Source organism: Labrus mixtus, chromosome 20 (genome assembly GCF_963584025.1).
Source record: "Labrus mixtus chromosome 20, fLabMix1.1, whole genome shotgun sequence".
In the NCBI taxonomy this organism is placed as follows: Eukaryota; Metazoa; Chordata; class Actinopteri; order Labriformes; family Labridae; genus Labrus; species Labrus mixtus.
This window is the reverse complement of record NC_083631.1, coordinates 22,484,764-22,496,708: the sequence shown is the minus strand read 5'-3', so window position 1 is coordinate 22,496,708 and position 11,945 is coordinate 22,484,764. Positions and strand designations below refer to the sequence as shown.

The 11,945-nt window shown below is 39.2% G+C and overlaps 1 protein-coding gene and 1 long non-coding RNA gene across 2 annotated transcripts; one reads left to right on the top strand and one right to left on the bottom strand.

Annotated features, from left to right (window-relative positions):
• Positions 1-4,102: 4,102 nt before the first annotated feature.
• On the bottom strand, positions 4,103-4,542 carry LOC132954236 (uncharacterized). The gene is made up of 2 exons (XR_009665731.1): positions 4,344-4,542; positions 4,103-4,300 (listed from the first exon to the last, which is right to left on the bottom strand). It is a non-coding gene; the product is annotated as an uncharacterized LOC132954236 (long non-coding RNA).
• A 1,567-nt stretch (positions 4,543-6,109) lies between these two features.
• desi1a (desumoylating isopeptidase 1a) lies at positions 6,110-11,392 on the top strand. The gene is made up of 6 exons (XM_061026748.1): positions 6,110-6,317; positions 6,602-6,623; positions 7,101-7,170; positions 8,813-8,922; positions 9,236-9,358; positions 10,231-11,392. Exons 1-6 carry the CDS (start codon positions 6,227-6,229, stop codon positions 10,319-10,321), a joined length of 507 nt encoding a protein of 168 aa, XP_060882731.1. The 5' UTR covers positions 6,110-6,226; the 3' UTR covers positions 10,322-11,392.
• The last annotated feature ends 553 nt before the right edge of the window (positions 11,393-11,945 follow it).

Below are 11,945 nucleotides of genomic sequence, written 5' to 3'. Positions count from 1 at the left end.
TAAAAATGTAGCTCACAGTGCCACCCAGTGGTCAGCCCAGCAAAGACAGCTTTAACAAAGAGTAGGGCCCTTTCCGAATAGTCACAGTTCAGTATGCAGTATGTACTATTCAGTATGGCGTTTCAGTAGACTGAACTTTCGTGGTCATTCAGTATGCATTTTTTGTGTCCGCGCAGTATTCTGAACATTTCAGTATGGATACTAACTTCCGGGTTTCATGCAGTATGGATCGGATGCGTGCTTTCAGGAAATGAATTGTATTTTACCACCCACAATGCTGTGCGAAATTAAACGTAAATCGTCACTTCACGTCCGCCTCCAAATCAAAACAAACGAGCGTGGATTAATTTAATCAATTTTTAATCTAGAGTTAAAGTATCGACTGAAATCACTACTACTATCTTACTGTCTTTCATTTGTACTTTTCTTTATGTACTGTATGTGATTTAGTTATTTAATCTGCCTTTTACTTGATTTACATTGTGATATTGTTTTTTGCCTTGACTGTATATGAGCATTACTCTTAAAAAAACGGGTGAATGCGGCCGGTTCTGGAAACGTAAATGACGTCACTTCCATACTGAATGAATCAGAAGAAGTAGGAACAAATATCTGCCTACTGTGTGTGCATACTGAATAGTAGGTACTAACAGTATACAGCACGGATAGTACGTACTGCATACTGCCTACTGAAAGATTGAGTATGTACTTGGCAATTCGGATACGGCCTAGGTCATGGATATCAGAGAAAAAAAGTCATCAGTGGACTGTGTTTTACTTTTAGTATTATTTGATTTGCACTTTACAGTGTTTGGATTGAAAGTTATACAATGTGATCATTCTGGAAGATGCGCTTTACTACTGTCGATATTTAAATTAGAGACTACGTTTGCATTTCCACACAAATGAAGTGGATTAAAGTGTACAATATTTATTGCTCATTTTTTTTGGACTGCATGTATAGCGTTCGTCTTTAATTTTCCCTCTGTATGACGTTGTCTTTTTCAAATTGAAGTACTTATTTCTATTACCACTTGTGTTTCCTTTCTAAACAGAATTCAGACACCTTTCATATCCACAAGCAATTGTGCATTTAAAAGGTTTTCCCATCACTTAACAATTAAGCTACAATAAATATACATTCAGAATGATTGCTTGACATCTCTTTGTAACATTTTTTTACTAAGGACAAAACTTTACTCTAGACTCAAGTTTTAAAAGAAAGTCAAGACTGTGGTGTTGTTACAACCTCCTAAAGAAAAATAGTTAAACCAAGGTGCTGCTGGTCAACAGGCAAGGCAACTGCTTTGGGCCCCAGGCCAGAAGAGGCCCCTGAGGGCTGACAAACTTTAAATCTAAATCAGTGGCCCAAAATGTGAAAATCTTGCAATGACAGTAAGAAACCTCCCTAAGGGGGCCCCATCTGACAGTACTCACTGTTGTTGACCTCCTAAGCATTGTATGCATTATTGCTGTGAAAACAAAAGTTGGTTAAATGAAGAGGAATGATCCGTCTATTGGAGAGAAAGAGAAACAGCGTCAGGACACGATGGTGATGTAAATAAACCACGAATAAGAAATGGGCTCAGATTCCAAAAAAACATTTTTTATTAGAATACAGCAGATATAAAAGTCTATTGCAATCAAACACTCCCATCAGAACAATCTGCTCTACAAACACAATCACAACAGATAGATGAGTGGTCAGTTCTCTGAAGGTATCAAGGAGTCACAGCAAGCGTGCTTAATGTACCACCTACAGTAAGCACAGACTGCTATCACTCCTATGTAGACCTCTTGTCTTCCTCTGACCATACTGCTCATATCTCAGATATCATGTCTGCACTCTAACAACAACAACAACAACAACAACAACAGCAGCAGCAGCAGCAACGCAAATGTTAGAAAAAGTCAGTTTATTAATTTGTATGAATATAACATAAGTAACATAAATTCAATTTGAATGCACAAATGACAAACTTTGTATTTCTTTTTATGATTGCCCTATTTTTTGTTTTTGCCTGTAAAGGTGACACACTGCCAGCCAGGGTCTCCAACATAGTTCTTATTAGAGAGAAAACAACAGAAAAGGGAAATCATGTTAACACAGGGTTATAAATGGACACACATACCTTTAAAAATAATAATTTAGCCTCTGTGTTTAGTAATCAGTGTTTACTTACTTTTAAAGTTGGTTCCAGGTGAAAAGCTCAAAGCTGTGTCCTCGCTGCTCCATCTGTTGGAGGACGTCATACTGTACGTCATTGTTTACAACGGCGAGGCTTCATTTTCCTCCGGTCGGATATCACCCACCAATATTATTACGCGGGAAAAGTGGAGCATGCGCAGAGCGAGTAGGCCAGTTCGGCTCTGGTTGAGTGCTATATGTAATAATAAATCTCCTCCAAACCGCGTTTTCTAACACAATAAATGGACTCATTCGAACCACATGAAGACGTAGACCTACTGACTCTGCTCTCGTGTCGTGTTGCTCTGATAATTGTCAATAAAGGTTCGTTAATAAAAAAGTTATAAACACGAAGACCTCCGAGTTTTTTTCTTGGACACTTGTACTGTACAACGTTCTCTCACTTCCCAGCATGCTTTGTGGTACTCGATGAACTGAAGATATTGAGCTGTTTAATGCTTTAAAAAGCAGGTGTTGTGTTTGTTAGTATTTGTAATGTGTGATTTACAGTAGAATGGTTTGTTGGCTTGTGTTCATTACTAGACTGTTTTCCCCCCCATGAGTCAGAGGGCTGTTGCTGTTGGTTATATATTTTATTGAACACTCTGTCGTTGGTTCTTCAAACATATCAGAATGTTTTTGAGTGATCTGTGATGAAACAGCCAATCAAAGTTTCGAGGGGCGGAGCGGACTGAGACAGTGATGATCCTCTTGTTAAAGTGAATAACTCTAACGGCTCAAACAACCTGCCTGTGAATTCCATCCCATGGTCACTAAGCAACCAGATCAAAAATATTACAACTACACATTGGAATTTAAAATTAATCGATTAAGGCTGTATAGATTATGATGCTATTATTTATTTACATTTATTTATTTGTTGTTTTGAATAACGAGACGTGTGTGTGATGAAGGTGAGGTCAGTCTGAGAGCACATAAATGGAGAACAGCGCCACCTGTTGGCTGCACGACAGTACAACACTATCCCTGTTTTGTATTCAGTATGGCGGGCGGATGGGCCCCTGTTTTAAAAAAAAAAAAAAAAAAATGTAAATACCCAGATTTAAATATACAATATGATAGATAGATTTTAAATAAATGTAAATAGTCTTTACCTCTGTTTTCTTTTAATAAATCAAAGTTTAATTTGATTTCTGCTCGTTGTTTTCATTATAGCTATACTAGTTCATTTTGATAATCTACATAGAGGTTACATTTTGTGTATACTGTGAAGCAGGGTTGTAATAATACTCTTCATACTGATACTAACATTAGGTTTTTAGTCATTTTTCTTAGTTCCATCAGACTAACTGTAGGTATTTTGGTGTAATGAAGCTATGAGGATTGGTTGAAGTGAAAGCGCAGTTGCTTCCAATTTACTCTTGTATTATTCTACTGATATTCTTACCTTTCTTTCCTGTGAGAAACTACTAGCAGTGGCTCCTTGATACTTATTAATCACTGGGACTGTAGTTTTCTGTGGATTTAGTCACAGCATTTTATTTATAATTTTAAATATTCAAACAGGTCTGGTTATTTTCTGGTCTCTAAGGTAGGTAGCTGGCAGTACAGTAAATAATGTGCAGTCTAAATATCTTCTTGGGGGAGGAAAAGCAGCATGTGTGACAGCGTTGAAGGTCAGATTATTTTCTTGTGATTTAGTTTGCACCTGTAGAGAATTCATACATAGTCCAGGTAAACAAAATAAACAACATTATTTAAATTAACCAAATGTTTTCAATTTATATTAATTTTATGGATTGGTATATTAGATTAGCATAAAAACAACAATAATATCATTATAGAACCAATTGATATCTGAATTCAATTGAAATGATTTTCATTCATTAAAAAGTATATTATATTAAAAAACTAAACGTAGCAAACATAACAATTAAGTAAGAAAATGAACGATTCCTATTTTAATTCAAATATTTTATTTACATAATTTTTCTATTAAACGCTCCAGCAGGGAGAACATCCTCTCCATCTGTGCCTTGCTCTCCTGTGCCCTCTTCTCCGCTGCCTCCCTCTGGAATGTGACATCCCTCCGCATGTCCTCTTTGATTAATTGCATCAGTTCATCATGATTGTCCCTCTCTCTCTCTTTCTCTTTCCTCCTGCCTGGCTTCCCTCTCTTTCCTCTCTCCCCGACCTCTCCTCCTCCTGGTCACCCACTGCCTCGCTTGGCCCAGGTGTGTCCTCAGGGATGGAGGCAATTAGGACAGGGGATGAGGTGGAATGTCTCTGTCCCAACACCTCATCCATGAGGACAAACCAGGGCCAAGTTGCGGCAGTGGGTTTCCCACTCACGCCGTCTCCTGACCCTGGACACTTGCAATCCTAAGGCAGAGGAAATCAATCATGGTAGTTGACGACAACAACAACAACAACAACAACAACAGCAACGGCAACGCAAATGTTAGAAAAAGTCAGTTTATTAATTTGTATGAATATAACATAAGTAACATAAATTCAATTTGAATGCACAAATGACAAACTTTGTATTTCTTTTTAAGATTGTCCCATTTTGTTTTTGCCTGTAAAGGTGACACACTGCCAGCCAGGCCCACGGTCTCCAAAATAGTTCTCCAGAGAGAAAACAGGGTTATAAATTGACACACATCCCTCAAAAAATAATAATTTATTTTGGATGCCCAATTTTGGATTTAAAAAAAAAGAAAAGTCAACAGTTTGCATCCATGTGACAGCATTTACTGGGTGTCTTATTATTGTGGGCTTGAAATAGGATGAGGACTAATTATAGCCTTAAGTACAAGATGGTCAAATGGTGATAATATAACCCATTGTTTTCCTCCAAGCAAAGCTGGCAGTATGTTTGGCTCCAGTGAACAGATGGTCATTCTTCCCCCGCAGCTGGATGAATTGAGCAGTATGCTCCTTGCTCCCTAAAATAAAACGAAATATGTTTAAGCAATGTAACGTTAAATTATGCTTCACTCTAAGAAACATTAAATCCAAACGTTTGAAACCGTTAGGGGACGCCATTGGCGCGCAATGAATCTTGGGAAGTGAAGGCTGCAAAGCATCCAACCGTTGAAGCCTAAACCCCAAGACTAGGGGGGGATTATATATAAAAATAAATAAATAAAAATAAAACTTAAACATCAGGCAAATGTAAGCAGACAACAAACTGGAGCAAGGACACAAAAATTCAACAAGGGCCAGAAATCAAAACAACAAGAATTTCGATAAATCAGCGCTAATCTTTCTAGCAATCCTGCTAGATTTAATTTTTTTCAGAGATAAGAAAAAATATTTGAAATCATTTATAAACCAGTCAAAGGAGGGTTTGCTGTTTCTCCACTTACTACAGTGAATATGATATTTACTCATGAGGAAAATTACATTTACCTTGTCAGTAATTGAAGGGTTTAAATTATCCATAAAATAGAGAATACTATAAGTATCAAAAGATGGAATATCATTAATTTTTTAGCGACAACCAACTTCTAATGTTGACCCAAAAACTGTTGAAGCCTCCAAATCGGGGAAATGAAGGCTGCATTTATCGGTCGCATTCGAAGGAGCCGTTTTCAAACTATATATAATAGTAATACGTTTATATAATGGTTGTAAAATTACATAAAATAATCACATTTTTTGGTTAGTCGCCGTGAATTCGGAGCACTAATTGGAGAACAACTATTTAAGGACCAGATACTGAATTGTTTGTTTTGTTAATTTCTTCGTAAAAAGCTTTTTTTTTTTTACTAGCGCACGTAAATAAAAAACCGTTATCAAGTGGTTACTCAAATAATTTGGTGACAGCAAGGGGAAAAGAAAACACCACCTTCCTTCAAAATAAAGCGAAAAAACCTTGCCATGTCCTATTCACGCCGCATGACAAAGCTTTTATTCTGAAGGCGATCGAATCGGAAAGGTTGAACGTTCTTTTAGACGTGATGACATCACTCACAGAGAACCTCCCTGTCAGCTGTGGCGTTAAATATCTCTATCTGTAGCTTAGCCAAGCCAAATAGAGAATACAATTAAGCTCCTGTGGGGTTTTCCGTTATGGATAAGAATGCTACTCGATACAATGTCCAACTATATATTTATGATTTATCGAGAGGAATGGCCCGCAGCCTCAGTCCCATCATGTTAGGTAAGTATAAAATCCGATGCAGCCTGCTGGCCTTGGGGACAAATGAGTGTTAATAATAAATATCAGGTGCAGATGCTTTAACCGAATGCTTTTATGCATTTCACCTTATAGTGCAGTTGTCTTTGATTACGTCATTTTTTCCGTATTTATAATTAAACTAAATGATTAATCGTGACTGATTTATCCTAACGATGAACGGGGGTGGGTGTTTTTCTTCTTCTATGTACTCCTCTTGTAAACTGGTTTACACAGAATCCGCTTCTGTCTCTTGTGTCTTGTTACAGGAAAACAACTGGAGGGGATCTGGTATGTATCACCTTTCTGCTTTTTGTTTTTTTGTTGACAACTGACTCACCTGACCTGCGACCATCTGAATAATCGAAACTAATTGAATGTGTGTATCCAGCAGATGTAGGCGGCCTTTGACCTATTTCTACTTCCAGATAATTAAAAAAAAAAAAAAAGGGACATTAACAAATCTAATTAAGATCACACAAAGGCTCAAACACATCTGCTGGAATTGTCTTTAATTCTTTCCCCTCATCTCTTTTGGCAGTGATGTAGGCCTACTGCTTCTATTTTGAGGTTTTACCAAAGAAATGTCTTGACATTTTAGGTAATCACAGAGTTATGCTATAGAAGGGTCAGTGTAAGGTTGTATTGTTCTTTATTTGTTGTCATATTTGCTGTATTTGTGTGCTGCTGTTACGTAGCTTTTTGTCATATCTGTCCTGCTGAATCCTTCTTCTCTTTCATTATTTTGTGCTTTTTTTTCCTCCTCAGGCACACAGCTATAGTCGCATACGGAGATGAGTTCTTCTTTGGAGGCGAGGGGATCTCGAGCTGTTCACCGGTAAGTCTTAGACTTTTTACTATTTCTTATCAAACAAGCTAATGAAGAAAATGTCTGCAGGCAGATTTTGTTCTCCTGCTGTCAGTCCTCAGTACGGCTTAAATTAAATCTGTCATCCATGCACTGTGTGTTTGGTAAAGTCTTATTAGAGGACGTCTTGGTGTAATTCACATGCATGTACCTGATCTCAGGTTTATTCTTCTGATGGTTTAAATCTGTTTTAATTACCTGTCCTTTATTTCCCTGAGGCAGGTGTTACTCATTCAATAACTGTCAAAATCCCCAAATCCGCAGTGTGTTAGCCGCCTGTCTCGCAACCCTTTTTTAAAAAACAGTCAAGTCATTTATTAACCACCTGTATTTTTGTTTTTCAAATAAAAAGTTACCCAACAATTACAATATTGCGTGGGTTCTTTGGTGCACTGGTTGGTGTATATGGAAGCAGGAGAGCGTGTGTGGGATGGACTCAGAATAAACCTCAGTGCCCTTTTTTCCCACATTGAGACAGAGAGGTTCACTGTTGAGCTTTATTCAGATGCAGATACTCTTTACTGTCCTGTAAGGCAAAATCCAGATCTCTGATTGGCTATTGTCCTAATCAGGGGCGGGACTTACATACAGTCGATTATTCTGGCTGCTGGCTGCTCAGTTTTTTGGGTTTTTTTACGAGTTAATGTAGTAACTTTGCATACTTTATGCTCTTTCCATAAACATTTCCAATGAAAAACTTGTGCTCACCGTCTGACTTGGAATGGATTTAATTGCCAATAAATGAATTTTTGCAACTTGGACAGCGTGCAAGAAGTTTGCATGCAATTTTTGCAAGTACTTTAAAAGTGTGACTTTGCTCATCTTTGTTTTTGAGTCCCTAAAAAATCAAGCTTAGAATATTTTTATGTTGCCAAATCTTGTTACCTACATATAATTAGTGGGGATAGAAAGGGTAAAAAAGAAGATCAATTCCTTTGTGTGTGTGCCCACAAACGTCACACTACCCCTGCATAAGTCAGAACTCCATGTGGGCCACTTCAGTCCAAAAAAAAGTCTGGACACGCCCCTGCCATAAGGAGAAATCAGTTTAGCAACAGGAGCAAACAGAATGACAAAAAAACACAAGAACAACATCAACAGTTATATCATTAATCATTCTGACAAGAGCCACCAAATTGGTTCCCTGTGACCAGGTGGTATTGTATGCACACCTGGTGTTACATCTACATTAATAATAATGATATCACATACAGTAATAATCACCTGGAGCCTTGGTTTATGGAGGCTTTATGCACCATAAAACAAGACTTCACCCAGTGTTCAAAGTCGTAATCACAGTTATAACAACACTGACTGTTAACTGTCTCATTTTAAGATAAAACAAAGACAACAACAAAAAAACAGATAACTCACAACTGTCATAAGATGTTTTTATTTTATTTAACTGAGGAGAAACAAGATTTAGATAGACAGCTGTGAGATATTAACATACTGCACGGCCCCTTAGCACATCCTATATTACCGTTTTTTCAGAATAAGAGGTCGAAAAGCAACTTTCATGAATGAGTTTTAGCTCTTTCCAAGAGTTCGGTTATTATTATTTTAGTAAATTTATAGATTTATTGAGAGTTTTCTGTTGTGTGTTTTTCAGGGTGGAACGATGCTGGGACATCCGGACACGGTGGTGGAGCTGGGCGAGACCGAGGTGTCTGACGAGATCTTCATGGAGTACCTCTCGTCCCTGGGAGAAAGCACATACAGGTGGAGTTAAATATTATTCTCCTCCCTCAGTCACACGTCTCAAAGCAGACGAGGGGCTGCACAGGAAAGAGCGCCAGAGCAGTTCAGCGTCATGCTCAAAGTCAGGAAGTGATCTGGCTCCTCTCTTTACCAGACCAGTTTCCAGACTTCGTCCACACCGGGACTTGAACTGGTGACCCGCTCCCTACAGACTGAGCTACTAGTTTACTGCAGAACATAAAGATGTTCACCTATCTTCACATGTCACTAACTTTTCATATTTCTAATAGGCTGGTATCTGATTTGAATTCTTCTTCTTCTTCTGTTGTTTCAGAGGTGACAGGTATCGTCTGTTTGAGCACAACTGCAACACCTTCACTAACGAGGTGGCTCAGTTCCTGACGGGCCGGAGCATTCCATCCTACATCACCGACCTGCCCTCTGAAGTCCTCTCGACGTGAGTTGTTAACCTAAAGCCTTTAAAGGTCACATGTTATACTCATTTTCAACAAGTTCAGAAAAACTGTCAGAGCTCCTCAAAACATGTGTGTGAAGTTTCTTGTTCTAAATCCACTCTGATCCTGTATTTGATCATGTCTATAAACCCCTCTATTTCAGCCCTGCTCAGAACAGCCTGTTTCTGTGTCTGTACCTTTAAATATGTAAATGAGCTGTGTCTGACCACGCCCCCCTCTCTGGAAGGGGCTCGGGTGGGCTCAGGCTTTCTCGCTCCATGTCCTATTGTTTACGGTGAGAAGGCAGACTCAGAGGGCAGAACAAACACCTAGCTGTGGGAGTGTCACCCACCTGGTGCAAAAAATTGCAGGCAATCTCCTGCACACGGCCTAAATTGCACGACCATGACAATGTTTGGGCATTGAAATGTTGCCAATGTATTTGAGCAATTTTTTTGATCACTGAAAACAAGAAATGACTCCATATTGGGTTCTCAGGACTTCTATTTTTGTTGCCATGGCAACGAAACAGTCATTGATTTCATTTGATTCAAACTAGTATCGGATTGAAGTCTTTTTAGTTTTTTTTTAGGTTTATTTTTGGGCTTTTTCTGCCTTTAATGGAGAGAGATAGGACAGTGGATAGAGTCTGAAATCAGGGAGAGAGAGTAGGGAATGACATGCAGGAAAGGAGCCACAGGTGGGATTCGAACCTGGGCCGCCCTCTTGGAGGACCATAGCCTCCATACATGGGACGCACACACTAAGCATTGCGCCACCAGCGCCCGGATTGAAGTTTAAAACACCTAGCATATACATGCTGCAACTTGTATGAAATATGTGCCATCATCCTGTCTCCTCCTTACCTCTACAGGCCGTTCGGACAGATACTGCGGCCCATCTTGGACTCGATCCACATCGCCCCTCCAGGGGGAAACGTCATCAATGGGGGGAGAAACATGTAAACTGAGAGGGTGGGGGGGGAGGGGGGGGGGGGAGTCACAGAGCGCTCAGAAAAAAACACCTTCATCGTCATCAGTCAACCAGAAGATCCTGAATCCTTTTCTTTTTCTCTCATCCTTTCAGTGAACAGATGGCACATAAGCACTGAAGCTGCAGGTAGTCCATGGAGCTTCAGCTGACCAGTTAGTCCTTACAGTTCATGGTTTAATGATAGTTTCCCTCTTACAAAGGCAGTAGGTTTGTAAATACTATGTTGGGGGATTACATTTGAGGGTCCATCAAATGAAAAAATCCCCAGAAAGAGCGTTGCAATATCATAGTCTACCAGCATAACCAGATGTTAAAATAGCTACTACTGACTTTGATGAATGTGTTATTCTTAGAAATCCATCCTCAGAAAGTCAGACGCATTATTTACCTTTAGTGAGAATGTGTAATGTCACGCCACAGCATAGAAATATTGCACATTTTAACCAGTTTTACCTGATCGCTGTTACTGAACCACCTGCAACATCAAAATACCTCTGAGACATAAGTGCATACAGCTTGTTTAAATAACTTCTGTTCTTAGGGAAAATGCTCCTCTACTGTTATTTTATGTTTGATCTTGCAGAGCTGCTAAGGAGACATGGGCAGGACAAATATCTGTGATTTTTCATGCATGCAGAAAACGTTCTCGTTCCCCATAAGAATCTGGCCTGCAAGTGAAAAACTTTGATGCGAGCACGGGAGCATTTCTCGAGCCTACAGGATTATTTCTAAGTTTTCAACGTGAAGAAGAAACTCACAGACTTTTTTTTTTTCTTGCCCATGTTCCCTAAAGAGTTCTGTAAAAATACTCTGCAACCAGAAATATTCTGATATCTTTAATACTAACTCTGAATATGACTCTGTTCTTTTCCATGTCTGTGTTCAAGCTTCCTTTTTTTTTTGAACCTCATGTTCTTTTCTGTTTCAGTATGGTATAACCTGTTGTCTTATTTTGTATGATTTTATTTGCACCTTTTTATGCCGGTATCTTGGCCATGTGTTCTTGTAAAAGAGGTTAAATTAAAATACATGTTTATACCATACACCGTGTTGACGATGGAGCCTTTTTACGGGTCATCATCGTTCTGTTTGTCTCAAGCTTTCTGCTACTTGTTACATTTTCTGAGGGATTGAGACGAGGCGCAGAAAACAGCTCTGTGGATCAACATACAAACAACACCCCCACACGGCCGTTTTGGACACCCCTCGGTTTGCCAGATATGAGAGCAGTTATCAGGTCAACAGGTGTTGCAGCGATGGAAGCGGGCAAGAGAAGTGGTTCAGACAGAAGTGATTGTACCCGACCTAAAAAGCCTCTGCATGTTTCTAATAAGCTCCACGAGCAGAACAGAGACAGACCGATATGTATCTGGAAGAGGGAGTCCAAACCAAACAGAAAGGGAGGGGGGAGGGGAAACTGCAGTGGAGACCCAAGAGACATTTAGGTAGATAGATAGAGAAGAAAATAAAGAGGCTGTGAGGCTGAGATAACAAACACCGGAGGAGAACTCAGCATGAAGCTAGGAGATGGTGAAGGCAAGGAACAAAGAAGAAAACTAAGACGATATCCTCGAGATGAATTACTCAGGACTGAAA

Coding starts and splice junctions, on each gene's coding strand:
- desi1a (XM_061026748.1), top strand. CDS start 6,227: ATGGATAAGAATGCTACTCGATACAATGTCCAACTATATATTTATGAT. Junction 7,171..8,812: donor GGATCTCGAGCTGTTCACCG/GTAAGTCTTAGA, acceptor TGTGTTTTTCAG/GGTGGAACGATGCTGGGACA. Junction 9,359..10,230: donor CCCTCTGAAGTCCTCTCGAC/GTGAGTTGTTAA, acceptor TTACCTCTACAG/GCCGTTCGGACAGATACTGC.